This window comes from Hermetia illucens, chromosome 1, assembly GCF_905115235.1.
Source record: "Hermetia illucens chromosome 1, iHerIll2.2.curated.20191125, whole genome shotgun sequence".
NCBI lineage: Eukaryota > Metazoa > Arthropoda > Insecta > Diptera > Stratiomyidae > Hermetia > Hermetia illucens.
In genome coordinates this window covers 109,198,159-109,226,126 of record NC_051849.1, presented here as the reverse complement: position 1 = coordinate 109,226,126, position 27,968 = coordinate 109,198,159, and the positions used below count along the sequence as shown (strand labels likewise).

The window sequence follows — 27,968 nt, the reverse complement described above, 5'->3', positions numbered from 1 at the left end:
ACTGGAAATATTGGAATTTGGAATGTTTTGATGCATTTATGTGCATTTCTTGCGTTTCTCACGGGAGATCATTATTGCGGTTGAAATCGAATCCGTGATTTACTCTGGCGGTAAAATTTACACTCTCCAAGTTGGTGTTAATTTCACGCAGGTATTTATAAAGCTTTTATAATTAAAAATTTATTTTTAGCGTCTAACTCGCTGGATGAGTAATATCACTCTTGATCGTTTTGTTGATAGTTCTGCATGTATTTAGTGACAATTCCGCAATCAGTCGTGTTACCCAGCGTTTATGCAAAATATTACTAAATTATATATATAGATGATGTATGCATAAGACCCAGATAGAAGCTTTAGTCGAAGACGGTGCTATTTCACAATTTCATTTTGCATCATAGATGTATACATACATATGTATGACCAGATAGTATGCATCAGTTGAAGGCAAACTTGTAACGTAACTCTCTTATATTACGTGGTGAAATGAAGCAGCAGATTGACATTTTTTCCAAAACGTGATTACCCTTGGTAGATTCGTAGGTACCTCATCGAAGTACTTCTTATACCCAACTGATAACAACAACATCTTTTAACCGTGGGTGAAATTTATTAATTGTTTGTGAATGAAGGTATTTGTCGCATGCGAATTTGTTTTCTCCTAAATAGGGATGCTTCACATTCTACAAAGTAGAAAGGCTTCAAAGCCACCCATAGTTCGGGCAAGTACGTCAGTGGCTGGCGCACAACTACAAACAGTTTCAGAGGTTTAAGGAGAACTTCAAATATCTTTAACTGTTTGTAATCCTTCCTTCGTATTTTCTGGAGGAGAAAAGTTACTGGAACGAATTGGCATTGAAGGGTTGGGTGGAATTTACTGTCATAAATGTAATGGTTAGAATATCTTTAAAAGCAAGGAGGCATGGAGGTACGTATCTATATATCTCAGAAACTTTATTAAAAAGAGAGTATATTGATTTCTCTTACAGTCCCACTTGCTTTGATAACAATGCATATACCTCGTTCTGAAAAGCTTGAACCTTTGATCTCCCAGAGTGCTATGGTAACAAATTTGGGTAATATATCTCATCTTTTAGCTATTCACCATGAATGATTTATATTGTCGGAAAGAAAAAAGGCAATTTTCGTGAGCCAACGATAGAAAAAAAAAATCAGTACACTCTTCTACTTATTCTACTGGTCTGTCCCAGTTTTCTCCATGCGGGGAAATTATGTCAAAAATTATTATTAGTTGCTTAGTTACTTTGATACCCCTTCCAATGTTCTTCCTCCTTCAGGTCCTACGAATTAAGCTATGAGCTTTTTCTCTTTGTGTCATTGACTCCTTGGTGGAGTATAGCGCGTCAACCTATTGTTCACGGTCACTTGAAATGCACTTCAGCTCCCCGAGGACTTTCCAAAGGTGTTCGCACTCCTCCACTGTTCTGCGCAAAGTGCTCTTGGAGCGGCTCACTCGTCGGCCATATTGGGAAAGTGAAATTCACTGCCTGGCATAGTCAGCAATGCAATTGTCGCTCCTCCTTAATGTATGACCTATTCATTGCCACTTCCACCGTCCGATTACATCGCGTACGGGTGCCAAGCTGATCAAGTACTCCGTTTTTAATAGTGTCATGCCAGCGTACTCTGATGATGTGACGAAGGCTTGGAGGAGAGAGAGAACACTAACACAGAACAACTCGATCTTGGTGTTGCGATAACAGTATTTCCAAACTCTAGACAAGGTAGCGAAAGCGGATCTAGCGTTGTTAATGCATCGATCAACATGCGGTTCGGTGCCATCTTTAATGGAAACCACGCTTCCTAGATATACAAATCGATCGACGCCGTCGGTACTGTGCCTATAATACAGATAGGGAGAGTATCAAGACCGATCGGATCAGAGCCATTTGGCTAAGGTCCACGACCCGGTGAGAGAAAAAACAGATGTCATCGGCGTAGTCGAGGTGTCTGAGGAAGATATTATAATCCTTTGCATTCCTCCACTCACCGATAAAAAAATGAAATATTATCGTTGGCAAAATGCAACCCTGGCGAACTCCGTTTTGGATCTCAAATTCATCTGAGATTTTACCCCGGTGGCATATTGCGCCATCATATGATAATGGGGGTTGGGTAGGGCTGACAACACTACACTGAAAACCGAAGTTACGAAGCTACAACAGGAGTCTCGGACTGGATGGATAACACAACGACGAATCCGGCAACGACAAAGGTATAACGCATTTTCTCACGAACGTGCGCTCCGTGTACAGAGATGGAGCTGCCAAGCAGGCCGATACGCTGTCCCAATATAGAGCTGATGTAACAGCGTTACAGGAGATGCGTTGGACAGGGACCGGTTTCCTGGAGAAGAGTCGCTACACCACATATTATAGCGGCCATTCAGTAAACCATGCGCTCGGCGTAGGTTTTTTAGCCAGCCAAAAAATGAAATCCCGCTGCTATCGACTTTGAAAACATAAGGGAACGGCTATGGACACTCTGCGGTTGCGAGGCAAATTTAGAAATATAAGCCACATTAACGTTCACGCCCCGACAGGGGAGACTGGAGGGTCAGAGAAGGATACCTTCTACGAGGCAGTAGAACGAACCCTCGAAGTCTGTCCCAGATATGATATCAAAATCATACTTGGGGATTTTAACACCCAAATAGGGACGGAGCACGTATTCAGGCGATACGTTGGCTCCCATAGCTTACATCAAAATACAAATGATAATGGACTGTGGATTATCCAATTAGCAGTGTCACACGAAATGGTTGTTGGAAGTATCTGATTTGCGCGGAAAGCGGTCCACAAACATTCATGGGCCTCTCCAGACGGTACATCTTTCAACCAAATTGACCATGTGTTGATTGAACGCCACCACCTCTTAGCAGTGATAAATGTGAGAAGCTATAGGGGAGCCAATATGGACTCGGATCACTATCTCGTTGGCATGGTGCTCCGGGCAACACTACCTAGAATCCCTTTTGACAATCAGGTGATAGTTAACACTGAAGCCATCCACAACACAGCCCTCCGCAACACCTATAAGAGGGAAATGGATACGGCAATCAACAGAGATCCTGGAGATGAAGCATCAACAAATGATCTTCACAATCACCTGAAGAACGTTATCATAAATACGATCACAAAGATACTTGGCCCCAGCCGCAAAAGAGCGCCGGAACGGAAAAATGCTGCATACCGAGTAATGTTGCATTCTCAAAGGACGCGGGCACGCGCGGAGAGTTATCACGAACTCCGGCGAGCGGAGAAGCGACTTCACAGACGGAAAAAGGAAGCCTGGGAAAACCAACAAGCCTGTGAACTCGAAAAGAACAGGGAGCAACCGCACCAGGCGCGCAAGTTTTACCAACAAGTCAGCAGGATGAAGCCTTGTACACCTCGATGCTCATCCTGCCGAGACAAAGAGGGAAATCTGATTTCTGACAGAATGGGCATATTGGGGCGATGGGTTGAGTACTTTGACGAATTACTGAACAACCAGAACATCGGCGAGTTGGAGGTCCCACCAACTGAAGACGACGGACAAATACTGTCCCCATCAAGTATAGAAGAAACAGTCCGTACAATTCATCAGCTTAAAAATCATAAGTCGCCATTGGTTAAATATGGAGGTGACTAATTACACCAAGTGGTTCACCAACTTGTGCTCAAGATGTGGGATAGCGAATCAATCAATCAATCTGACCATTGGCATTATCTGTCTCATACATAAAAAGGGAGATATCACACAGTGCAGCAATTATAGAGGCATCACGTTGCTGAGTACCATCTATAAGATATTCTCTGCTATCTTGTTAGATCGGATAGCCCCATACGTTCAGAACATCATTGGCACATACCAAAGAGGCTTCACTCCACGCAAATCAGCAGCAGCTCAGATTTTCTCTCCTCCGGCAAGCGATGGAAAAACTGTTGGAATATGGATATCAGTTGCACCATCTCTTCATCGACTTTAAACCGCCTATGATAGCATAGCCGGGGTAAAACTGTACAAGGCCATGACAGAATTCGGTATCCCGATTAATTGATAAGACTGACTAGGCCAATATACGAGGCCAGATAAAAGCAGGAGGATCACTTTCAAGACCATTTCGACATCAACAACGGTCTACGACAAAGGGGTGCGCTATCATGCGTCCTCTTTAACCTGACCCTGGAGAAAGTGGTTTGTGATGCTGAGGTAAATGCGAGGGGTACGATCCTCTTTAAGTCTATCCAACTACTGGCTTATGTTGACGATATCGACATCATGGGAAGAACGACCCAAGACTTACAAACTGCCTTCATCCTGCGAGATATTGGGCTGCACATCAATGAAGGCAAGATAAAATATATGGTGGCAACGTCAGCACCGAAAACGAACCAGCCAACAACATCAAACCGCACTGGTCAAACGGGAAGAATAAAGATAGGAGACTACAACTTTGAGACTGTTGATAATTTATCTTATCTAGGGTCCGATTACAGCTACGACGATGAAATCCGCACACGGTTGTTGGCAGCAAACAGAGCCTATTTCAGCTTACGAAACTGCTCCGCTCGAAACGTCTCACCATAGGGTCAAAGCTCTTACTGTACAAGACAATGATCTTCCTTATGTATTCCTCGGAGACTTGGGTTCTTAGCAAGAAAAATTGCGAACTCTTGGCCGCGTTCAAGAGAAGAATCCTCCGAAGAATTTTTGGCCCCCTACATGATGGACGATTCCATAGCCTACACTTAATCCGTATGGATGAGGATGATCCAGCCCGGAAAGTCTATAAGGACAATATCTATGGTAGAAAAAGAAGACGAGGCAGACCCTGAGATGGAGCGATGGCGTAGGTCAGGACACCAGACAGCTTTTAGGGATATCGAATTGGTGGACCTCGGCGCAAAACCGGGATGTCTGGAGTTCCTTATTAAGGCAGGTCTTGACCGGATACCGGTTGTTGCGCCGTTGATGATGATGATGATATGATAATAGCTATTGGTTTCTCCGGAATGCCCCTTCTGCGTAGAACATTCCAAATACACTCTCTGTTCACGCTGTCGAGAGCTTTCTCGAAATAGATGACGAGCAGATGGAACGAAGATCTAAACTCCGCGCAGTGTCTTAAAATGACCCGGAGGATCCGGAGCGGAAACGAGCCTGTTCTCTGTCGAACAAGCTTTCAAGATGTTCTTTGATACGTTCTAAGATTATTTTAACTATTAGCTTTACGACGGCGGGGAGCACGTAGGTACCCCTCCAATTGACACTTAAAAAGGGTGCCTTTCTTTAGAATCTTAACAATCATCTTCTTCTCTTGCTCCCTTGGAAAGTTTTCGGATTCCCAACATTTCCACGCGAGGGGAAGTAGCAGATCTCTTCAGCTTGGAGGAACTCCGTATTCGCATGTAAGAGTGACTTGCCATTTCATCCACGAGAGGAGGAACTTCACCGGATGTAATACAGTTAAGAATCGTGGTGAAGTGTTCGTTCCGTCAACGTCCCTCACAGGAGCACGGAAATATTTGCGACCACATGCAATTTTTTCGGAATGAGGTACACACTTCTGAAATCATTGTGTTTTGGAGCATCTTTCGCTTCCCTGACCAACGCAATAGTAAATTTTCCTCCGGCGAGGCCCATGACCTGTGTAGCACCCGAGAAACACCATTTTTGATGGCAGTCCAATGCTCGATATTTTAAGGCGGGCTACTCCTCCGTCAGCAAGATAGCTCTTCCATGGTCGAACGATAGTTCGGTCATACAACCGGTTGATGTTGAACTTGGGAGGTCGCAGCTTCCCAATCCTGCGAAAAGTGGCGGATGAAATTCGCTAGTGAACGTAAGCGCCCACCAAATGGTGATCCTTTTTGAGGCCGATGTCAGCACCTTTCTTATTATGCACATCCAGGAGAAAACTCCTACATTTACTGCTGATTGCAAAGTGCTCGATTCTGACAGGCAGGATTCAGCCGGTAGTCCCCCCTCCTTAATGGCTGAAGTTCCTTTCTGTCGAGCCTTCCTCTTCTGCTTATAAGTAGGATGAGCCGGCCGTAGTCGGAGCTGCAGTTTCTCCCAAGCCAAGCCCAAGAGTTCGCCGTACGTAAGCTTTCCATTGAGTTGGAAAGCATGCCTTCTGCAGATTTATCGATAGGGGAGACATGAATCTGGTGAGGCCTTCAAAGTCCGTGCCTCGGCCGCGACCTGACTGGTCATGATCGCGGCTGGGTTCGAAGTCTGTGACTTTACCATTTGGATAGTTGAAATCTTTAGCTTTTATATTCATGTTTTTGAACCCCACTAAGGTACACTACTATAGGCTCTCTCCACCACGACAAGTGGTTTCCGAGGAGGAGCTTATAGATGGCGTTTAGCAACGTGATACGTTTATAATTGCTGCATTACGTGATATCCCCTTTTTATGTATGGGACAGATAATACCTCGTTGCCAATCGTCAGGTATTGATTCGCTGTCCCACACCACCGTGAGCATCACTTAATGAACCGCTTGGTGTCCATATTTAATCAATTCGGTTGTAATTCCATCGGCTACTGGCGACTTATGGTTTTTATACCGTTAAATTGCACATACTGTTTCTTCCATTCTTGGTGCTGCATTTGTCAGAATTTGAAAATCGCCTTCAGTTGATGGGACCTCCAACTCGCCTTTATTTTAGTTGTTGAGCAGTTCATCAAAGTACTCAACCCATCGCTCCAATATGTCCATATGGTTGGAAATCAGATTTCCCTCTTTTTCTCAACAGGATGAGTATCGAGGTGTAGAAGGCTTCATCCTGCTGAATTGTTGGTAAACTTGTCTGTGTTCAAAATTAAAAAAAAAACACGGTTTCGTCCAGGGCAGAGGCAACTCATCAGACGCTGCCTCAACTCTGCCCTGGGAGCAGTGTTACCGAAAGTGCCAACAAGTGGAAAAACACTCCCTTTTATCATCGCAAAAATACGACAAGGTTGCGAATTATATTGGACTAAAACGCCAGTTGTTTTAGTCTAAGCTAGACTAAAGCTGGGTAGTTGTTTAGGATATGCGGGATCCTAAGCCCACATCCACATGATGGTGGACCGGACCAAATGAGGAGCAACTTACTCCCACGTTTTATAGTCCATGGATCCCTAGTTTGGAGCATAGCACCCCAAGCATTAAAAATTAAAAAAAAAAACAAAAACTGATGGGATAGATAATTAATCAATCTTTGGCATAAAACTGAGCTGCACACTTAAAGGTATATTTTATCAGGAAGGAGGAGGATGGACGATTCCGTGGCCTACATACCGACGAAATCTATGAGTGATACCACGACCGTCTGGTTGTGGATAAAGTCTGGCTCAACAACGTCATTCAAGAACTTCAATTCGTGTATTGGTTGTGAATAAAGGGAAGTTTATTTCTTGCCTTATTGAATTTATATGGTATTTATAATAAGTTTAATAAAATGTATTTGTACTTATGTATGAGACCCAATAACAACAACAAATGAAGTAAACAACACTATTATGTTGATATTCAGTTTGTAATTGTATTAATAGCTCGAACAAATAAACGCTACACAACGAATAATTTAAACGGCCCAGTTTAGCTGCCATTTTCAAAAATTATTTAATTTTTTTAACTGATTTTGATATCATACTTGGAGCATGCTTCGAGGGTCCGCTCTACTATCTCGTCCAAGGTGTCTTTCTCTGACTTTGCAGTCTCCTCTGTAGGGAAGTGAACGTTAATGAGGCGTATATTTCGAAATTTATCCCGCAAACGCAGAGTTTATAGCCGTTCGTTTATGTTTTCAAAGTCGTTGACAGTAGGTTTCATCTTTTGGCTGATCTACTTCGAACACTTGGTTTACTGGATGATCGCTATAATATATTTAGGTGTAGCGACTCTTCTCCACGAAACCGGTCCCTGTCCAACGCATCTCCTGTAATGCTGTTACATCAGCCCTATATTGGGACAGGGTATCGGCTAACTGCTTGGCAGCTCCATCTCTGTACAGAGAGAGCACGTTCCATGAGAAAGTGCGCAAATCGTTATTCCTTTGTCGTTGTGTTTTCCAGCCAGTCCGAGGCTTCGTACTTCGGTTTTCCGTGTAGGGTTGTCAACCCTACCTAAATCCCAGCCTAGTTAGTTTAGTTCGCTGGGGGGAGCCGCAGCTCCGCGCACTCAGGCCATTGTTAGGCCCATTGTACTATCCCTGTAAATCGCCTATTCAGTGGTTTCCCGCCTACGGCGCAGGCATTAGCAAATCTGAGAATATTCTTCAGAGGCAGAGAGTGTGCAGATTCTTCATTGAAGAAAACCTTACAAAAGTGTCTTCGGCTGAGAACGCTGGACAGCTGCATAGGGTCGTCTCCTCCTCCTCCTCACGTTGGCTGCATATAGCCGAAAGCACCACCCCAGATTCGTTCACAAGGATTTTCGCCTGCCGACAAGAGTTCAAATTTCTCCACTCGGCTGTGGGAATCCTTGCAATTCACCCTTCAGAGAAGACTTGACCGTGGATGGCCGGCTTCCAAAAGCTGGCTTTGGCCCCACCATAGTAGATCCAGACCTTCGGCGAGCCAGTCTGTCAGTCTCCTCGTTACCAGCGACGTTTGAGTGCCCCAGCACCCACATCAGGAATGTTTTATTTAGTCGGCCAAGTTTTAGCAGCACCTGATGACAACTCCACACCAACTGGCTTGATATATCGTTGCTGTTTAGTGCCGATAATGCTGCCAGACTATCGGCAAAGATTCGAATGGTGCGGCCCTTCCATTTTTTTCGCAGACATTCTTCTGCTGCCAATGAAATGCATATATCTCCGTCTGGAATATGGTCGTCATTTTTCCAAGGGCTCGGGCCATTTCCATAATCGGATTCTCCGAGAAAACCCCTGCGCCCGATTTGTCTGCCATGACTGACCCATCGATGAAGATAATTAAGTCTGTAATCTGAAAAGATTCATGGCCTATTTATGGACCATTCTTCTCTTTTGGTGATTATGTCTTTTCAAAGACGGATCTGGAAATCGTATGATCTCGATCTCGATGTTTGGAGTTTCCAGATAGACGCATGACCGTTTGATTGGTTGCCTTTCTACGCTCCAATGGTATCGAGTCTACATGCGTCGTTGGCTGCTTTCCGTTTCACCTTTAATTGAATAGGGGATAGATTGTTCCAGTAATACTTAGGCAACCGAGCCTGTGAATCTGCGTAATTCAGTCTCTGCCACCAGGCGATGCATGCATGCATCAAAATGAGTTTTATTATGGATGTACATCCAATGTATCTGTTTTGGTGAAAGTCCCTTGGTCTTGCCTATCGCACCAGAGTGATCTGCAGGATTTCTGATATGGTGCCTGGATATGGTACTTCCACGTTAACTTGGAGTTGAAATGTACTCCTAATTACTTGATTGTGCCAGCTGGATTTCCGCTCCTGCTAAGGTGGGTAGTGTATAGCTGCTCCACCTGACGTTCCTAGTGAACATAGCCAGTTTTCCTAGCGTTCACCGTGAGTACATTGCGGAGGCACCAACTGTGGATTTCATGCCGAGTTGCATTCATGAGGCCACATACTGTCCGTAAACTTGCCGGCAATTATTACTATTACCTCCAACCTGGAGGACCAACTGGTACAATTTGTTCCGTTTTTAGGCGCGAGAGAAGAAGCGATTAGCACGTGGAGTTGGATATAGGTTTTGGTAGTATAGTTGTTGATGTTGGTTCAGCAGGCGTTTCATAGCCTTTATACTCCATCGTGGGTTGTATAGCAGCTTTTGTTTTTTTACAGGTAATTACCATACCCGTGTCCGGATGGCTCAAGTAGTTATAGCGCTGGGCTGTCGTAGAGGAAGGTCCCGGCTCAAATCTCAGTGTTATCGTGACTCGGATGTCGGATACCAGTCGACTCAACTGTGAATGAGTACCTGAGTCAAATCAGGGTGTTACTCTCGGGGGAGCGCAATGCTGACCACATTGCCTCCTACAGTATCCTGTAGTGTACCGTTACGGTCTTGCGTGAAGTGCTCTAATACACTTCATGGCGCTGATCTAATATGGATTATTGCGCCAACGATTATTATTATTAATCCACCATACCCGTTTATATTTTCGCGTTGAAAAGCTTATAGAAACTGTTGTTTCTTATCCATTTCCACCAAGACAATCTTTTGTGTTTTGTGTAAACACAAAATCTGAAAAAAAGTCACAGTGGTGCATCTCCGCGAAATCTAGGTCTCAAAATACATTCGGTTCCGATATCTTCTTATTAGTAGAGTAGAGTTCTTATTGCCAACGGTGGCATTGAACTTGTTGTCGCACGGTGTACTAAGCACACTAGATCTACTCGTTGCTCTGTCCAAAATCGGGAAATGCAACTATCTCAATACTAACATAACTAACATAACTGTGCGGAATTGCCAAATCTCCCATCAGGCGCGTCCCTTCGTGCGGATAAGGGAATGCTCGGCGAATGTGTCATGGGCATGCACATGCGCGCATCCGGAGATGTGCGTGTATGGGCATACTTATGCGCAGGCCGGGTAGGTGGGAAGTAAACGCCCACCCGTGGATAAAAATTGGCTATGTGAAGGACACCCAGAAATTAAACCAAATATGGAAGAGGAGAAAAGTAGTTTTTTTACGGTGCAGGGCTTCGGAAACCCAGTGCCGGCGGTTTTTGGGAGTGAGTAAGCGGGCTCCCGGCCGTCGATATCCAACGACCGCAGTGCCTCAGTAGTGGGAAACTTGGCTACTGTGGTATCTAATGCTACAAGAGATAACGGTGGAATGGAAATTAGGTCCACACCGGATCCTTTTAGGAGGAGTTCGATGCTTGGGAGATCACCATCGAGAACAATGGTTCTTTTTGGTAGTCGAGATTCGTCGCGGGACTCTGAAAGAAATACGAATAGTCCCTTAATCGAGATCATTCCTTGCGGCGCAAGGCGCGAAAGCAAACGGGAACATAGCCGGAATGGCGTTCGTTACACTCGGGGAACGAATAAATGAACTGTGCGAGTTCATCAAGGAGAGGCGGAATATCCACCAAAATATTCGAGCCTTGATAAGAGGCATTAAATTGTCTTATATCAAGGCACTCGAAGAAAAGAATTCTCAAGCGTCAGTTGGCAAGGTCACAAGGGAAACGCAGGTGACGCCTCCCCGTGATAAAGCAAGCGGGAAGACAGCAAAACGGGCTAGAGACGGTACCAGCGAGCCTCTTGGACCACAGCAAGTCCCGAAGAAGAAAAAAGCCTCTTCACCAAAGAAGGCGGAGCGGGCGAGAGTGCCCGCGAAAGTCGGTAATCTCACGATTGCAGCCACAACACCTACAAAAGTGGAAGAAACCAACGCCCGGAGGCCCGAACAATGGACTAAGGTGAGCAAGAAGAGGAAAAAGGACAAAAAGAAGCTCCGCCCGGAAATAATAATTATCTTCAAGAAGGGAAATATGTCCTATGCCGACATCCTCCGAAAGGTGAAGTCAGACCCGGAATTGAAGGATTTAGGGGATAGTGTGAGCCGTATCAGGCGAACACAGAGAGGGGATCTGATGCTGGAGTTAAGTAAATCCGCCGACAAGTCGGCCGATAACTTCCGCGGGAAGGTGGAAAGTGTACTTGGAGAGGAAGCTGAGGTAAGAGCTCGGAAACAGGAGATAGTGGTTGAATGCAAAAACCTAGATGAAGTCATCTCACAGGAGGACATCTGTGCTGCGCTAAAGCAGCAGTTCAACCTTGGCGATATAGACCAGAGTGCCATAAAAAGGATGAAGGAGGCATATGGTGGCACACAGACCGCTATTATTAGTTTGCCGGCGAAATCAGCTATTAAGTTAATTACCGCGGGCAAGGTAAGAGTAGGTTGGGTCGTGTGCAGGCTTAGGGGGCAAATATCTCTAAAGAGATGCTTCAGATGCCTCGATTTCGGCCATTTTGCGGCGGCATGCACTAGCCAGCATGATAGGTCGAGGAGTTGCAGGAAGTGTGGGAAAGAGGGCCACCTCATCAAAGATTGCACCGGAGATCCACGGTGTATGTTATGTAGTGGGAAAGAGGGCGTGGACGGCCGGCATATTGCGGGAAGCAGCAGATGTCCGGTATATAGGAGGGAGCTGAACCGCACAAGCAAATGAGATTGATACAAATCAATCTCAATCACTGTGAGGCAGCTCAGGACCTGCTCTCGCAAACCATTCGAGAGTCGAATGTCGATGTCGCGGTTATTTGCGAGCCGTACAGAAACTACGGTGGTGCGACTTGGGCGGTGGATGCGTCTGGCAACGCGGCAATCTGGGCGTGCGGAAGACAGGCCATTCAGGAAGTCATGGCCCCCCCCGGCAGCCAGTTTTATAAGGACGAAGGTCAACGGTGTCCATATTTACAGCTGTTACGCTCCTCCTAGTGCAACCTTAGCACAATATGAGGAGATGTTAGTCAGTCTGGTGTTGGACGCTAGAGACCGCAGCCCTAAAATCATTGCGGGCGATTTCAACGCGTGCGCCCTGGAGTGGGGAGGCCGATCGACGAACACCAGAGGATCAAATTCTGTTGGAGTCATTTGCGGAGCTAGACATCGTGCTGGCCAACGTTGGATGCTTGCCCACCTTTCGAGGAAGAGGGTCGGGTTCGATCGTTGACCTGACATTTGTTAGCACTTCACTAGTGAGGGAGATGGCTTGGCAAATGAGTGAGCACTACACCCACAGTGACCACCAGGCCTTCTTCCTCCGCATTGGGAACCTGGGGAAGCAGTCAACGACGCTCTGGAGGTGGAAAGGCTAAGGCGGTTGGCTGGTATATCGGAGCTTTCGACGAGGAGATCGCTGCCTTGAGATCCTCTTGTCTCCGAGCGAGGAGACTTTCCCACAGGACAAGGGGAAGGCCGGAGCACCAGGAGCGTGAGGAGGAATACAGGGATCTGCGAAGCAACCTTAAGAAGGCCATTCGGAGAAGCAAGCGGGAATGCTACCAGAAGCTCTGCATGGAGGCTAATACGAATCCGTGGGGTACAGCCAACCAAGTTGTAATGAAGAAGATCCGCGGGCGAAAATCACCTCAGCTGACATGCCCACGGCTCTTGTTGCAAATAATTACAACTCTTTTCCCGCAGCAGGAGCAGGACGAAAGAGAACCCCAACTGGCAGCTCAGCAGGACGTCTTCTCGATCCCTGATGTTACCGAAGAGGAACTTTGGGAAATCTGCAGACGTATTGGGGACAGCAAGGCTCCGGGATTGGACGGAATTCCGAACAGCGCTCTGAAGGTGGCGGTCAAGGCCAGACCAAGATGGTTCGCAAGCACATTCGAATCGTGCATGGAGGAAGGAGTGTTTCCCGCCCAGTGGAAGAGGCAGAGGCTGGTCTTGCTACCGAAGCCCCGAAAACCACCCGGCGTGCCCTCTTCATATCGCCCTATTTGTCTCTTAGACACCATGGGGAAGATGTTGGAGAGGGTGATATACAACAGGCTGCTCCTGTTCATCGAGCTTGCGGGTAGGTCTTTCAGAGCGGCAATATGGGTTTCGGCGAGCCCGTTCTACAGGTCGATGCAGTAGCAAAGGTCGTGGAATTGGCTCGAAATGCAATGGCCATGGGCAAATGCTGTGCTCTGGTGACGCTGGACGTCAAAAATGCTTTCAACTCAGCCAACTGGGGCTGGATTAAGGGCGCTTTGGCCAAACTGGGTGTTCCTAGCTACTTGGCTCGGCTAATCGAGAGTTACTTTTCGGACCGACTTTTCTGGTACGAGACGGACGACGGGCCGAAGGAGTACATTGTGACAGCAGGTGTGCCTCAAGGTTCTGTATTGGGACCGCTGCTGTGGAACATAATGTACGACGGAGTGCTTGGACCTTCGCGTGCCGGAGGAGACAACGCTGATTGGTTTTGCGGACGACTTGGCGGTAGTTGCAATTGCAAAGCATCCCGAGGACGTGGAGCTTTATGCAAATGAAGCCATTCATACCATCAAGTCATGGTTACGAATGGCCAAGCTGGACCTGGCGGACGAAAAGACGGTAGGCGGTCCTCATTACCAGCCGTAGGAAGAACAACATGGTTACCATCCAGGTTGGTAATCGTGAGGTCGTCTCAAAATCGGTTGTCAAATACCTGGGGGTGATGATCGATGCCAAGCTGAGTTTCAAGGGACACTTGGATTATGCGCGAGAGAAGGCAGCAAATGCCAGCTCATCCCTTGCAAGGATGATGCCTAACGTGGGAGGGCCGAAGTATAGTCGCAGGCTACTCATCGCGGGAGTGGTGAGGTCGATCCTGCTATACGCGGCCCCTGTCTGGGCGGGAGCGTTGAACCACGCTGTCAACGCGCTAAGGGTGTGCAGCGCATTTAGGACGGCGTCGACGGAGGCAGTGTGTGTTATCGCAGGAATGATCCCTATAGATCTTCTAGCGAGCGAGGCACACTGGCTCTACGAAAAACGGAAGGCAAATCCAGCCGAGGTGAATGCGGATTTCCGAAAAACCATCAGGAGAGAGTTGTGTGGCAAGTGGCAACAACGATGGGATAACTCCGACAAGGGCAGGTGGACTCATACATTGATCCCGTGTATCGAGAAATGGGTCAACCCAAAGCACGGAGAATTGAATTACCACCTGACACAGTTCCTTACGGGACACGGTGGCTATAGGAAGCACTTGCATCGCTTCGAGTTGGACGAGTCTCCCAACTGTCCTGAATGCGTGGCTACACCCGAGGACCCGGAGCACATTATGTTCCATTGTCCCAGATTTCTACAGCAGAAAAGGAGGTTGAACAGCATCTTAGGGGCGGACATCGAGCCCTCCAACCTGGTGGAAGAGATGTTGAAGTCGGAGGAAAACTGGATGGCGGTAAATGAGGCAGTAGCCGTGGTGCAGACAAAACTCCTGGAGTTGGATCGAGCTCGGAAGGCGACGCGACGGAGACGTGACATGGACGAGCTGGTATAGCGAAGCAGAGCCTCCCCCGCGAAGTAATACTTCACGGTGGTCCCGCGGGGAGCGGCGGAAGAGTGGGGGTGGTTTTAGTGGGTGTGAATCCCACACACTGCTGCAACCTGGCGCAGCAGCGTCTTTCTAAGATTTCCACCTCCATCCATAAAAAAAAAAAAAAATACTAACATCAAGTGGAGGTTATTGATAACACTTTGCTCGGATATGTCATAGGGAAACATGGCCTTGGGAAACGGTAATGGCAATGCTAAGAGATTTCCGGCTTTTGGCAACTTCCACGGTCGCTTGCTTGGCTTCACACTGTTCGGAACAGAGTCTACCATAAGGTCAGTGGGTTTCAACGAACCGGCAGCGTCCATCTTATCAGAAAGACCACATCTTCTGATGGTCGTATAAAATGAAAGGGTTAGTACTTTTCGAAGCTGGCTCCATGTTTGATATGAGTTGGAACATAGGGGAGTGAGGGCTTAAAATACGACCATCATAAAACGTAACAGGTCTCGTTCTCACAACCTATCCAACCGAAAAATCTGAAAAATCACAGTGGTGTATCTCTATGAAATCTAGGCCTTAAAATACATCTGCACATTTTATAAATCTACCCGGCAACCTCCCTTATGTGCGTCCCAGTAGTACAAAATTTGGCATGGGTGTAAGGGATAAAATAATGCACAATTTTGAAAGAAATCCAACTATTATTAACAAAGTTATAGGAGGTGAAACTTTGCCATTTTTTGTGAATCTCGTGCTTTCTATATACAACGTGTATGACGTCATCATCCCATATCAATTCGTTAATACCACGACGAGTACATTTGTTTCACAAAATGTAGTCATGTGTCCGGATAGCTGAGTGGTTAGAGCACAAGGCTGTCATACGGAAGGTCACGGTTCAAATCTCACTGGTGGTAGTGGGATTTGTATCGTGATTTGACGTCCTGATGAGGCTTTCATCCTGCTAATTTGTTGGTAAAACTTGCACGCCTGGTGCGGTTGCTTCCTGTACTTTTCTATGATAGTTCACAGACTTGTTGTTTCTCCCAGGCTTCCTTTTTCCGTCTGTGAAGTCGCTTCTCCACTCGACGGAGTTCATGATAAGTCTCTGCGCGTGTCCGCGTTCTTTGAGAATGCAACATTACTCGGTATGCAGCATTCTTCCGTTCCGTTGTTAGCTTACATTCATCGTCAAACCAGCCGTTCCGACTTTTCTTTCTTCAATGATAACGTTCTTCAGGTGATTGTGAAGATCATTTGTTGATGCTTCATCTCCAGGATCTCTGTTAACTGCGGTTATTGCGGGATCCATTTCCCTCTTATAGGTGTCGCGGAGGTTGTGTTGTGGATGGCTTCAGTATTCACTCTCACCTGATTGTCAGAGGGGATTGTAGGTGGTGTCGTAATTCGAGCTCGGAGCACGATGCCAACGAGATAGTGGTCCGAGTCTATATTGGCCCCCCTATATGTTGCTGACATTCATCAAGGCTGAGACGTGGTGGCGTTCAATCAGCACGTGGTCAATTTGGTTGAAAGTGGGCTCGTCTGGACAGGCCCACGTATGTTTGTGAACCGCTTTCCGCGCAAACCAGGTACTTCCAACAACCAGTTCGTGTGATACTGCTAACTGGATAATGCGTAATCCGTTATCATTGGTATCCCTATGTAATCTATGGGAGCCGACGTATCGCCTGAATACGGGCTCTGTCCCTACTTGACTGTTGAATCTCCAAGTATGATTTTGATATCATACTTGGGACAGGCTTTGAGGGTCCGCTCAATTGCCTCGTAGAAGGTGTCCTTCTCCGACTTTGCAGTCTCGTCTGTAGTGGCGTGGACGTTTATGAGGCTTATATTTCTAAACTTGCCTCGCAGACGCAGAGTGCATAGCCTTTCGCTTATATTTTCAAAGCCGATACAAGCAGGTTTCATTTTTTGGCTGACTAAGGAACCTACTCTGAGCACATGGTTTACTGGATGGCCGCTATAATATATGGTGTAGCGACTCTTCTCCAGGAAACCGGTCCCTGTCCATCGCATCTTTTGTAACGCTGTTACATCAGCCTTATATTGGGAAAGGGTATCGACTAGCTGCTCAGCAGCATTCGGTCTGTAGGGGTTCCATGAGAAAATAGCGCAAGTCGTTAATCCGTTGTCGTTGCCGAGTTCGTCGTTGTAAAATCCATCCTGCTTCGAGGCTCCTTTCATGGCTTCGTAACATCGGTTTTCCGTGTAGGGTTGTCAGATCTATCCAACCCCCGACCTGGAGGACCAGTTTGTACATTTGGTCCCGTTTTTAGGCGCGGGAGACTCGCCTTCATCCTTCTTCGTTTGCAGCTTTTCGTTAAGAAAGAACTCCCAGCGATTACTCGGTGGAGGTGGAGATAGGGTTTGGTAGTAGAGCTGTTGGTGTTGGTTCAGTAGACGTCTCCTAGGTTTTATGCTCCATCGTGGGTATCGTAAAGGCTGAAGGCTGAGATATATTTCCGATGCAAACTTAATTTAATTCACAATGAGGTAAACGACATCCTCCAGAGCAATTTAGTTTCCATATAGGCACAGATTTTCAAAAGCCAGACTCAACAATCTTTTCCAAGTTTACTTTTCTGACGAATTATCGGTATATGCATTGACTGCAAATCAGGTTTTGTGAGAAGAAAACCTGGTGAAAAGTTTAAAGATGATTACATCGTAACAAGGGTCAAGCATCCATTCAGTATTATAGCCTGGTCAATGATCGGCAAGAAAAGTACAGAGCGCCTATAAATTGTCCAAAAGATAGTGAGGCAGGACCAACATATCGTAGTCTTCGAAATCAGAATGATATTCAAAGCACACGAATGGTTACCAAATGGCAATTTTATATTTGTCGTCAAACAAGAGCTTTTGATTGACCTCGTCATTCACGAGAGCTTAACCACTAAAAGCCCTTCGGGATCAATGGAATACACAGAACTTCCAAAAAATATATATTGAAGAAGATACAGTTTACAGAAGGTACTGTAACTGCGTTAAATGTATTGAAAGTATGCTATGAAGAGTAAGGGTTATGATTCCAGCAAAAGACAGGCTTGACTAAATATTAAATTTTTACTTTGTGTTTAGCGTTATGACATTATTTTCACTGTATTTCAAATGTCTACTCAATACTGTTTGACAACATAAATAGCTTGTAAAAATTAGTAACATAGTCATAGGCTAGTAGGTAGCCTAAGTACTGAGGAAGAGAGTAAGTAGCTTTCGAAATACGTATTTCCTAACTATTAAAATATATTGTAGTAGGAGCAAGCTACCTAGTTTTATTTTTATTTAGAAGAACTACAAGCATCGGAACGATAACTATTTTATTAGTAACATGTCTACTATATTTCCTTGCATATAAAGGTGGCTCTAATAAATTGGCCACTTATGGTATGGTATTCTAAACTTGCAAATTGAAAAAAATATTACTTTGCCGTATAAAAAGATAATACTATAATCAGTATTTTGTTGTACAGAAAAGATGAATGCTATGCATACTTTTTTCTGGTATTTCAATTTTAGATGATTACTGTGGTAAACCATTATTGTGAAGTTCCAGTTACACTAGTTTTAAAGATATTTATAGATGATGATGCCCCCCAAATAAATTCTGAAAAAATAATGTTCAGTAAAGTGTCATTATTAAAAGAAAATTTCGATATCAATGCACCGCACCATGCCCATCGGTCCAAAAGAAAATAACAGCCTATTTAATCTTCAAATATGTACATAAAGTAAACGTTTGTTCTAATTTTTCCTTCTTTCCTTTCTCTCCTCTCTCGATTATTTCTTTATACTATATTTTGAATAGTTAGTCATTTGAATTTTCTCCCTGACTCTTGAGTTACAAACTACCGAGAGCCGACTGCATATTTCTCCTTTCGAAGTTTTTTTTAAAATATTATTCCCTATGTGACGAACGATGAATATATGATAGTTCCGTGCGTACGTATTTAAAAATTCAATTGCCCTCTATTTTTGAAAGAACCATCTTCACAAATAATTTGATCTGGAAAGCACTGTATTGATAACCTTATACTGCTTCACGCTAGGGGTTCAAATTATTAGCAAATGTGATGAAGTTAACTTACAACAGATACTAACAAGGCGGGATACCGGAAGCTGGCCGCTTCGGGTATAATGATTTTGTATTCATCTTATTTAGAAACTCTTTATGCACGATTTTCCATTCGTGCATAGCTAAGAATACAAAATATTCCGTCAAATTTTGCCAAACTCCAAGCCAATCATATGTACAGGTTCATCCTTAGTAAACAAACATTGTCTATTTCCGCATGACGATGCATACATATATACATTTGTGCGCGTCTAAATTGATGTAACGCATCTTTACGCATTAACACTGCATCCGTGCACAAAAGCGTACATATATGTATGTAAATTTAAAACCGCCGGTAACATGTCTATTATATTGGTTATTATCCGCAAGCTTTATTAAAAGGACTTCGCCGTTCATATAAGTTCACTTTATATAATGATGACGTCATACACGTTTTACAGTGGAAACCTAAAATGCGAAATTTGACATTCTATTACTTTGCTAATGATAGTTGGATTGGTTTCAACATTTTCAGAATTTTGTCCTATATTATCGCCTGTGCTATTTTGTGCTTCTGGGATGAACTTAAGGGGTTTATCCGGTAAATTTCTAAAATTTGGTAATTTACTATATGTAACTTCATTTATGCAGATATCGGGCTGGGGATGTATTTTGAGGCGTAGATTTCATACAGATGCATTACTGTGTTTTTTTTTCAGATTTTTCAGTTAGATAGGTTCTGAGAACGAGACCTGTTTCACTTTTTGGAGCACACATGTAAATATCAGAAAGAAGATCGGTTTCGAAAAGTACTACGCAATATTCTGTGAAATAAAATTACACCCCCTTTTGCATGTATGGGAAGCCCCCTTCAAATTCTACACTAAATGGCGCCACTTGCTACATGTAAAGCGATACACCGACCACATATTCACAGAAAACCTTAGAAAGCGGGGGAGAAGTAAATCTCTATCTATATATATAATGAAAGAAAGTGGTGTTAGTTACACTATTTATAACTCAAGAACGGATGAACCGATTTGGCTGAAAATTGGTGTAGAGGTAGCTTAGAACCAGGAGACGAACATTTTTATCCCGTTCGACCGCGTTTCCGTCAAGTCATTATAAAACGTGGTATAACAAAAACGCATCTGACATTGAATAACAAAACGCAAATGACAGTGGAATAACAAAACGTAAATGACAGCTAAACGTAACTTTGTCTTTGGTTAAGTGTGGTAAAAAATTTGACAATTATAACAATTATAGCTAAACGTAATTGATAATATCATCAGTAATTTGTTTTCTCTTTGAATCATCATTAACAATGCCGCGACCAAGGACGACCTGAATCTTTCCCGACAAAGCCGTAATACAAGTAGGATACGAAACATTGCGAATGAAATGGCTGAAGAAACACAGGGAATTGCCCGTGAAGAATGCCGCGTGAGTATGGCTCGACTTCGTGCTTCTCAACCACAAGAGCAAAGCGAGGCAGCCCGTGAAACGGCTCGGTTGGCAATGCGAAATCGTCGAACGAATAACAGAGATGAAGAAGTAAATGATTTTCGGCGCACAAGAAGAAATGTATCAAGTGCTGATTTGAATCGAACAGCGTTTCGATATGATTGCAGCACTTGCATCCTAGCGTTTGCATTGGGCCAATGGACGTTGTTTGCGAGTATTGTGGCGCATTAAAGTTTTCAGGAGAAACGCCCGGATTGTGCTGCCTTAGTGGAGAAGTGAAATTGCCATTATTGACTCTGCCACCCGAGCCATTGCATTCATTGCTTGGTGGCAAAACATCAGAATCACGCCATTTTCTTGCAAACAGTCAAAAATACAATGGTTGTGCTGCCTTAGTGGAGAAGTGAAATTGCCATTATTGACTCTGCCACCCGAGCCATTGCATTCATTGCTTGGTGGCAAAACATCAGAATCACGCCATTTTCTTGCAAACAGTCAAAAATACAATGGTTGTTTCCAAATGACCTCATTTGGGGCAGACATTATCGAAGAACGAGGATTTAATCCGACATTCAAGGTATTTATTTGTTTATTTTTGTACTTACATACAATATAGTAGATTAATAACTTACTATACTTATTCCTACGTATTATGTTTGCTGATTATACAAACATAAAAACTGTATAAATCAGAAATACTGACTTTGCTTTTTATTTTGTAGATATAAGGACAAATTCACCATCGAATTGGATCATTGCAACCTCTCGAAGATGCACAGCATAGATTTTTACAAATATACTTCATAGGCAACATGGAAGAACAAGTTGATCCACGTCAAGAGATAAATGCAGCAATGAAAAGAGCAATTCTTCAAGATTTGCAGCATCTGCTTCATGAACATCATGCGTTGGTCAGGCTATTCAAGAGTGCTTTAGAACGCATGCCAAATGATGACTACAAAGTCGTGATCAGAGCAGATGACCGACCATCTGGAACACACGAACGCACATTTAACGCTCCAACAATAGATGAAGTTGCCATCCTGATTGTTGGTGAAAACTTGGAAACACGCGACATTGTGCTTACACGTCGCGATACTGGGCAACTGCAACAAATATCTGAAACACATCGTTCATATGACACGTTACAGTACCCGCTGATGTTTTGGCAAGGAGAAGAAGGATATTATTTTAATATCAAAATGATAAATCCATTAATTTTACAATCCATATATGTTACATTGTTTGGTTTTGGTTTACAATAAAAGACCAATTACACTGCTTATTATCAGGAAAAGATAAGGGGTTGTTCTAAAATTAGACAAATGACTGGCAACCGATTTAAAATCATTCATCTTCACCCCTTTATAACTATGAAAAAATTATATATTTACAAAATACTAAATCTAATGTTTTAATTTCAGGTGAAGAAACTATAAAAAAAGTTAGCTCGATGAATTATTACGCATATCGTTTGATGATTCGCTAAAATGCTGACAACTATTTGCTGCGGTTTCGTCGATTGTTTCAGCAGTATTGCGTCAACATGTACGTCAAAATAGAAACGGAGCGTTTAAATTTCATTAGGTTGAACCAAGCCAAACTGCGTTCTGAGGAGTATATACATTTACGTGATGCAATTGATACTGAAGGAAATACAGCTAATATTGGTCGATTAATTATTCTTCCGGCGACGTACATAGGCAGTCCACGTCATATGCATGAATATGCGCAAGATGCAATGACATATATTCGTCATTGCGGTCGGCCAGATCTCTTTATGACTTTTACCTGTAATCCAAAATGGATAGAAATTGTTCAATTGCTGCTTCCCGGACAAACATCAAGTGATCGACCCATCACCGCACGTGTATTCAGACAAAAACTGCGGTCCCTGATGAATTACATTGTTAAACAACGCGTCCTTGGAGATACTCGATGCTGGATGTATTCAATCGAATGGCAAAAACGAGGCCTGCCGCACGCACACATCCTTATTTGGTTAGTGGAAAGAATTCAGACAGACCAAATAGATGATATCATAACTGCCGAGATTCCTGATCACGAAGCCGATCCAGACCTACATGATGTTGTAATTACAAATATGATTCATGGACCGTGTGGCGCCATCAATACCGAATCATCTTGCATGGTCGACGGTAGGTGTTCCAAACCACATCCACGGAAGTTCACGGCGGAGACCGTCACTGGCAACGACGGTTATCCACTGTATCGCCGTCGATCACCCGATGATAGCGGTCGAATTATCACAACAAAAGTGAAGTAGAATGGATTTCGTTCTCGACAACAGTTGGATTGTTCCATATTCGCCACTTATTTCCAAAACATTCAAGACACACTGCAACGTTGAGTATTGCAATTCAGTAAAGTTCATAAAATACATTTGTAAATATGTCACGAAAGGCAGGCGATATGGCGGGTTTTGGTATCGAATCGATGAAATCAAGTTAGGCGTTATGTGAACTGCAATGAAGCGATTTGGCGTATATTCGCATTCCCTATTCATGAACGTCATCCTACTGTTGTGCATTTGGCGGTGCACCTGGAGAATGGTCAACGAGTATATTTCACGGCTTCGAATGTTGTTCAACGTGCTGAAAAACCTCCAGCGACAACATTGACCAGTTTCTTTGCGATCTGCCAAAGCGATCCGTTTGCAGGAACTTTGCTATACTCGGAGATGCCACGTTATTACACTTGAAATGCTTCATCGATGAATTTTCAACAACGAAAGCAAGGCAATACGGTTCCTGGTTATCCGGATGTGCGTTCTACTGATGCTCTTGGTCGTATGTGTACAGTTCATCCAAAGAATGATGAATGCTTTTATTTGCGATTGTTGCTGGTAAATGTGCGTGGGATACGACAATCGTTGAAGCCATTATCTCTGCATCTCCAAGTCAGATACGCACATTATTTGCTATCGTAATTTGGACATGCTTTCCATCGAACCGATCTAACATGTGGCATAAATACAAGGATAATATGTCAGCAGATATTTTACATCAAATTCGTGTCAGTTCCAGAAATCCCGATCTTGAGATGAATGAAGAGATACATAATCGGGCTTTACTCTTGATCGAAAACATGTGTTACCTTATGTGCGGTAGTTTATTAGTTAGGTTAGGAATGCCAACGCCAAATCGTGAAGTGAATGACGCATTTAATCGAGAATTGGAACGGCAACGTGAATATGATTACCAGGAATTAGATTTAGTAGTTCAAACGAATGTACCACTGTTGAATCCCCAACAAAAGGAAGTTTATGATACATTAGTGAAGGCAACTGATGATGGAAATGGTGGCTTATATTTCCTGGATGCCCCTGGTGGAACTGGTAAGACATTGCTGATGTCATTAGTTTTAGCCACTATTCGTGCCAGATCCAACATTGTGCTTGCAGCTGCTTCTTCTGGATTAGCATCCACAAGGATGCCGTATGGCTCATTCAGCATTAAAATTGCCGTTTAATCTTCAAACTATTGAAAAACCAACATGTAATATTTCAAAAAACTCGGCAATGGCCAAAGTTTTATCAGCATCGAAAATCATATGGGACGAATGCACAACGGCGCATAAACGTGCATTAGAAGCACTTAACCGAACATCGAAAGATCTACGCAATGATTCGAAATGTTTTGGAGGCGCAACGATTTTTGAGCTTTAGCTGTTACTGATCTCTTTATTCAGCAGCAGCCGTCTTGGTTCTGGACGGAGCCCAATACGTATTGTCCTGCACACGGAGCAGCTCACCAAACATTAGCAGGCGAAGCATCACCTTTTTCAGTTGCACACTTCCGAGGTTGGAAAAACTAAGCTAATCTTTTCACTTTTAATTTCTGCTGAATTCTTTGCGCGAAGCTCTTTCAATGGCCTCCCTCAAATGACATCGGATGTTACCCAATCCCCAGAGTTCAACCTCACGATTTGGTGATTCACAATTTGCTTTACTCCCTCTTTTATATTTATGTTTTTCCTTATAAAAAATTGAATTGAATAAAATCCAAAGTCTGTTTATTTATTGCCTCTAAGGCAGAACAGAGTTCGCCGGGTCAGCTCATTCTTTATAAATGGAAATTTAATATTTCACTCGAATATCAAATATTCAATCATTTGCATGGATTAAGATGCAGTAAATTCGCGCGAAATTTATAAGTTCCAACCGCTATAACTTTGACACTAATATCCGGATTTATATGAAACTTGGCAGTATTATGCGCGATACTGTCCTTTATGCTGATGCAGTTCTACCAGGATGGACTTAAGGGTTGCTTTTAAGTCAATTTGTAAAAGTTGGTAATATATTGTTAGTAAGTTTATTTGAGCAGATATCGGAATGGGACATATTTTGAGGTCTAGATTTCATATTAGCGCATCATCTTGATTTTTTTTCAGGTTTTTAGGCTGAGTAGATTCCGAAAATGAGTCCTGTCTCACTTTAAGTGTGCACATTTGGACTCCTTACTCGCGCATAATTCACGTCAAAAGTAATAACAATTTCGGAAAGTACTAATCGAGGACATTCATTTGATATTACATGACTATATTCAATGAAAAAAAAAATTACATCCCCCCTTTGTTTGAATTGAGGAGTTCCCCTTTAAACTCCACGTAAACTTATGTTACTCACTGTATATGTGCGGTTTGATAGTTCGGATCGGTTTTGTTTTACACAAAACCTTAAAAAAGGCGATCTACTTAGAGGTTTAATAATCAAGCTTGGACTCTATCCCTCTGGCTCCAGCTATTGCATAGGCTTTTGATAGCTACATAGACGAAGTGGCTCCTTTCTATCTTCAGTTGACTTTTTTCTTTAATTGTACAGATTGATGGGATTATTGGGGAGATGTCTTGGGGTGATGCTAATTTTGTTGATGTTTTATAGTTTTGCGAGCTCAGCTAGAGACTATCATAAAGCAAATGCTCGAAAAGAATATAATACGTTCGGTGTTGATTCCAACTAATTCGACCAAAGAATCGTTCGTTAGTTTGTTGTTAGATTGGGTATATGTAATTGAGTTCTTTGCAAGTTTCAATGCTCTCTCTTCTACAATCTGAGTTCTTTAGCTTTTTATCTCTCCAGGTTGAAATGTTGCACTAACTATGAAAATAGAATAATCGTTTGCAGTAACTACATTTATAACTTTCAAAAACGTTATAGTCTGTACCCTGTAGATCGGCTCTAGGACATAATCTGCGGAGTTAACAAATCGAGTATTTCTGAATCACACTACCTTCCCGCTGATATTATTAGCGTCGTCAATTGAGATAGATTTCAGTATTTTCTCCTTATGCTAGCTTTTGTAGGGTGCTGGTATCAAATGGATATGTCTGTTTTGATGTGACGTTGGGCATAATTTTTAATTTAATATTGACGGCAGAGCCCAGAATATCGATAATTTGTTTTCTGTAGATTTTGTATAAATACATAGTTCTAATTGCCTTTTTACACACTTGATTTTATCCATTTTTCCACACAATATTACTCTGACATTTCTGTATTTTATATTCAAGGTAATTTTTATTTAACTGACATACTTCAAATTTCCAGATTTCACATCTTACATGCGATGAAGAGGTCAGCTACTGGAGTTACGAAGACTCCTTCGAATTCCTCTCAAAAATCGGCTAAACCTAATAATCAGGATGGGTTTTCTCCTTCTACTGAGTCTGGTTTTCTAAAAACAATTGAAGAAAGTCGGGTGAAAACTGCATCCTCTGTGTTGGAGTTCCACTTCCAAAAGAAACGAGTTCGGGTTTTAACAGAGGCAACAGAAGTAAAAGAAAGTGCTGGAAGCATTTTGTATTGGATGTCTCGTGATTGTCGCGTACAAGATAATTGGGCTTTTTTATTTGCTCAGAAATTGGCCCTTAAAAATAGGCTGCCTTTGCATGTTTGTTTTTGCCTCGTTCCAAAATTTCTAGATGCTACTATTAGGCACTACAAGTTCATGCTGAAGGGATTACAAGAGGTTTGCCAAGAATGCAAGGATTTGGACATAAATTTCCATCTTCTGCTTGGGAGTGGTGGTGAGAAGATTCCGGAATTTGTAAAAGAAATGGAAGTTGGGGCGGTTGTTTGCGATTTTAGTCCTTTACGCGTGCCTTTGAAATGGCTCGATGATGTTAAGAATAACCTTCAAGAAGACGTGCCACTTTGCCAAGTTGACGCACACAATATTGTACCTGTTTGGGTAACTTCGGATAAACAGGAATATGCAGCGCGTACGATACGTAATAAAATCAATGGAAAATTGGATGTGTATCTGACAGAATTTCCACCAGTTATAAAACATCCTTTTGTCGATCGGGAATATAATGACGTAGATTGGCCAGGCGCATTTAATAGCCTTGAATGTAATAGAGAAGTTGAAGAAGTAGATTGGGCTCAGCCAGGCTATAAAGCAGCTTGTCGAGTACTAGAGACATTCTGTTCCAGTAGATTGAAATTATTTAATAGTAAACGAAATGATCCAACTGTGAATGCTTTGTCTAATTTAGCACCTTGGTTCCATTTCGGTGAGTACAAATATATCATTTGGAGAATCACGTTGCCACTAAAGATAAACGTTTTGAATTGCAGGCCATATCTCAGTTCAGCGTTGTGTGTTAGCTGTTCGCGATTATAAATCAAAGTATCCTGAATCGGTAGCTGCCTTTTGTGAAGAAGCTATTGTAAGACGTGAGCTTTCTGACAACTTTTGTTTTTACAATGAACACTATGATAGTTTAAAAGGGCTCGCATCGTGGGCTGAAAAAACTCTTTCTGATCATCGAAAAGATAAGCGGACTTACATCTACACAACGGACGAATTGGAAAATGCAAAAACGCACGACGATCTGTGGAATTCGGCTCAGATTCAACTAGTAAAAGAGGCGAAAATTCATGGATTTCTGCGAATGTATTGGGCGAAGAAAATTTTAGAATGGACCGAATCACCGGAGAAAGCGTTACAGGTTGCCATTTACTTGAATGATAAGTACAGTTTGGATGGACGCGATCCTAATGGATATGTTGGTAATAAATTTAGATTATTATGAAATACGTGAATTGAAGATACTATCTCCAGGCTGCATGTGGTCTATCGGCGGCATTCATGACCAAGGATGGAGGGAACGAGAGATTTTCGGGAAAATTCGTTACATGAACTATGATGGATGCAAAAGGAAGTTTGATGTGCCTGCTTTTGTTGCAAGATATGGTGGGAAAGTCTACAGCAAAAAGAAATAAATTTTTGACTCTGCAAGCTACATCTGCAAACTCTCGCTTCGTCGTCGTTGGTTCTCATTTTTTAATCACATTAATGGTGTCACCACTTCCCTTTCGCCTGAAATCGCTCATTTGCAGATAAAATGGAGTCAAGTTTGAATTGTATACAAACTGAATTAGTCCAAATAAACTAAAATTTATTTTTAATAATAAAAAACTTGCATAATTTTGAAGTATAGCTAAAT

General features: G+C 43.2%; 2 protein-coding genes across 4 annotated transcripts; both read left to right on the top strand.

Moving 5' to 3' along the window:
* The first annotated feature begins 8 nt into the window (after positions 1-8).
* Positions 9-27,959, top strand: LOC119653650 (deoxyribodipyrimidine photo-lyase). 3 transcript variants are annotated; one of them, XM_038058470.1, is made up of 4 exons: positions 9-151; positions 26,065-27,032; positions 27,097-27,531; positions 27,584-27,959. In XM_038058470.1, the coding sequence occupies exons 2-4, from the start codon at positions 26,084-26,086 to the stop codon at positions 27,742-27,744; spliced, it is 1,545 nt and encodes a 514-aa protein (XP_037914398.1). In that variant the 5' UTR covers positions 9-151; positions 26,065-26,083; the 3' UTR covers positions 27,745-27,959. The 3 variants fall into 3 exon arrangements, with proteins under 3 accessions (XP_037914398.1, XP_037914406.1, XP_037914415.1); XM_038058478.1 differs by lacking the exon at positions 9-151 and adding an exon at positions 468-595; XM_038058487.1 differs by lacking the exon at positions 9-151 and adding an exon at positions 634-925.
* Positions 20,889-21,902, top strand: LOC119653665. Its single transcript, XM_038058501.1, has 2 exons — positions 20,889-21,069; positions 21,215-21,902. The coding sequence occupies exon 2, from the start codon at positions 21,305-21,307 to the stop codon at positions 21,755-21,757; it is 453 nt and encodes a 150-aa protein (XP_037914429.1). The 5' UTR covers positions 20,889-21,069; positions 21,215-21,304; the 3' UTR covers positions 21,758-21,902.
* Positions 27,960-27,968: the final 9 nt, after the last annotated feature.

Excerpts from the sequence above, each read along its gene's own strand:
- LOC119653665 (XM_038058501.1), top strand. The coding sequence starts at position 21,305 with ATGGAAGAACAAGTTGATCCACGTCAAGAGATAAATGCAGCAATGAAA.
- LOC119653650 (XM_038058470.1), top strand. The coding sequence starts at position 26,084 with ATGAAGAGGTCAGCTACTGGAGTTACGAAGACTCCTTCGAATTCCTCT. Across the intron at positions 27,033-27,096 it reads AGCACCTTGGTTCCATTTCG|GCCATATCTCAGTTCAGCGT; the intron begins GTGAGTACAAAT and ends TTTGAATTGCAG. Across the intron at positions 27,532-27,583 it reads CGATCCTAATGGATATGTTG|GCTGCATGTGGTCTATCGGC; the intron begins GTAATAAATTTA and ends TACTATCTCCAG.